At 41.7% G+C, this 3,002-nt stretch overlaps 1 gene segment (V, D, J or C); it reads right to left on the reverse strand.

The window, feature by feature from the left end:
- Nucleotides 1-1,892: 1,892 nt before the first annotated feature.
- On the reverse strand, nucleotides 1,893-2,476 carry LOC102865599. The segment is given in 2 exon segments: nucleotides 1,893-2,311; nucleotides 2,407-2,476. Coding segments are annotated over 2 exon segments (489 nt in total).
- Nucleotides 2,477-3,002: the final 526 nt, after the last annotated feature.

Genomic DNA, 3,002 nt, shown 5'->3' on the forward strand with positions numbered 1-3,002 from the left:
GCATAACTCATATTGTTGATAAATCATCCACCAATTCTGACCCCACATTTCTCCTCAGAGAGCCCGGCCTCCTGGATAATCTGTTCTGCATACAGGTTGAAAAGATATGGAGATAGTGTCATTAAGATAAAAAAAGACAAAATGTCTGAAATTAAATCCAAGGGACTCTGAAACTTCTTCTTCAATGGAGATAAGTAAAAATGAGATAAATTATGTAGTAGAACATGTAAAAAGGAGATGTGAAGGGCAATTTGTGAAGAACAGCCAAGTATTATAATAAGCTGGGCAGGCCTAGTGTTACAATACCAAAGGATTCTTTGGGCAATATATTAAATGAGGTAAACAAAACAAACCCCAAAACACAAACATCAAAAGAAGGTGGGGAGAATGCACAAATTCCTGTATCAAATAGAACTGGCCAACACTGAACCACTTTAAGAAGTGGCATTTGATAAAGAACCAATGGTACTGAAGAAGGAAGTCCAAGTTACACTGAAGGTATTAATGGGTACATAATCCAACAGACAATGAATGAATGCCAAGGTTTCCCTGAGTTCAGCAGAATTCTGATGGTGTAGACCATGCAGAATTTTATTCATTGCATATCTTGTTGTTGTTGTTGTTGTCGTCACCATTATCATTATGTGCTGTCAAGGCACCTTCGACTCATGGAGAACCTATATACAACAGCCCTAAACCATGGTCTATCCCTTGCCAAGCTTATTGTTTCCAACATGCCTATCCTCATTAACCCAGTGACTGAATGAATCCATCTCATTGAGGATCTTCTTCTCTCTGTTCTTCCACCCTCCGAAGCATGATGTCCCTCTCCAAGGATTGATCCCACCTTGCAACATGTACAAAGTATTTCACAGAAAGCTTCAGAATCCTTGCCTCCAAGGGGCAGACTGGTTTCACCCTCTCCAAGATAGACTTGCTTGTTCTCCTAGTAGTCCATACAATACTCTTCTCCAGCACCAAAGTTCAAAGCCATCAACTCTCCTTCTATCATCCTTAGTCATTTTCCAGCTCTCTGATGCATAGCAATTATTTGCAAAGACCATGGCCTGAATCAGGTGCACCTTAGTCTCCACACTGACATCATTGCTCTTCAGTACTTTTGAAAGGTCTCTGACAGCAGACCTTCCCAATGCACTTAATCTTTTCATTTTCTGGCTCCTGTTACCAAGCTACTGTAGAGACAAGCAAACTGAAGCTGTCAACAATCTCATTCTCTTCTTCATTCATCATGATACTGTCAATTGGCTCAGTGGTGAGAAGCTTTGTTTTCTTGATGTTGAGCTTCAGTCCACCTTCTGCAGCAAACTCTTCAGACCCTCCTCAGTTTCAGGAACTAGGGTTGTGCTATCTACATAGCACAGATTGGATCAGACTACCTCCAATCTTGATGCCACACTTCTCTTCATAGAGCCTAGCATTCTGGATAATGTGTTCCGCATGCAGATTGAAAAGATATGGAGATAGGACACATACTTGAAGCAAACCCTTCCCAATTTAGAACTGGGCAGTGTTTCCTTGCTCTGGTTTGATGAGAGCCTCTCGGTCCAAGTATAGATTTCATATAAGTAAATTCAAATGTTCTGGGTCCCATTCTTCTCAGAGTTAGCCACAGTTTTTTGTGATCCACACAGTCAAATGCCTTTTCACAGTCAATGGAACATAGATAGACATTCCTCTTCTACTCTCTGCTTTCAACCAACATCCATATGATATTAGCTGTAATATTCTAGTACCACAGAGTGTGAAAAGGGAAGGAAGATGAGGGAATAAATGGAGAGAGGGAGGAGAAGAGAAAGGAGGGGAGGAGAATAGAAGGAAATAAAGGAGAGGAAAATATAGGAGAGGAGGGGAGAGAAGGAGAGATGCCCAGGTCACAACAGGAAACCACCTTCAACCTCCATCTGCACCTTATACTGGATCTGCATCCTATGCTCTTGGCTCTCACAGAGAGGTTTCTGTCTGAGCTCTCCGGACTTCCTCTCACTGTGTCTTGCACAGTAATACATGGCTGTGTCCTCAGTTCTCAGATTGTTCATCTGGAGATATATCATGTTCTTGGAATTGTCTTTGGAGATGGTGAATCGGCCCTTCACGGAGTCTGCGTAGTATGTGCTACCATCAGCACTAATACGTGATACCCACTGCAGTCCCTTCCCTGGAGCTTGGCGAACCCAGTTCATGTGATTGCTACTGAAGGTGAACCCAGAGGCTACACAGGAGAGTCTCAGAGACCCCTCAGGCTGCCTCAGGTCTCCCCCAGACTCCACTAGTTGCACCTCACACCGGACACCTGCAAACACAGTGACATTCAGATCAGGAAAATAATTACATATGTGCGTTATTTCAATCATCCCAATTAGGTACACTTGCTCTCTACAAAATTACCTTTTATAATAGCAACAAGGAAAATCCAGTTTAGAGGAGACATAGTGACTTGTCTGTGTTCAGCCCTCATTCTTGACGAAGGACTCCTGAGATTCTGGGGCTCCTCTCCCAGAAGTGCAGGTTTGGAGCTGGGCTGGTTTTTATCAGCAGAAGAAAGGGCTCTATTTGCATGTGCTCATCCTGTATATTATCAAGACGTGAAGTAGCATGACTCTGTGAGGCCATTGCCCAGAGCAGACATGAGTGTCCTAGGAGGACTGGGAAGATTAATGATATCGTTCTGGAAAAAAGTTTCTTATTTTAATATTTTTTTAAAAAACCAAATTATTGAAAGTTTACAGAGCAGGTTTACTTTCCATGCAATAATTTTTCTATGTTTTGTTTTGTGACATTAATTAAAACCCCCACCTTGTAAATGCACACTTTCAACTTTCTGTTCATCTTTCTATTCTCTCTCTTCCTGCCTTCTGAGTTTTATATCTCAGCAAGTTCTACCATTTTTGTCTTGAATAGTGGGTTATTCTAAGAGGGAATAAATCCTTGATGTTATCCTTGTTTGCCTAAAATATGAACCACTAGGATGAGTTCTAAGAATT

This window comes from Elephantulus edwardii, unplaced genomic scaffold (genome assembly GCF_000299155.1).
Source record: "Elephantulus edwardii isolate Elephantulus edwardi_28Jun2011 unplaced genomic scaffold, EleEdw1.0 scaffold00019, whole genome shotgun sequence".
In the NCBI taxonomy this organism is placed as follows: domain Eukaryota; kingdom Metazoa; phylum Chordata; class Mammalia; order Macroscelidea; family Macroscelididae; genus Elephantulus; species Elephantulus edwardii.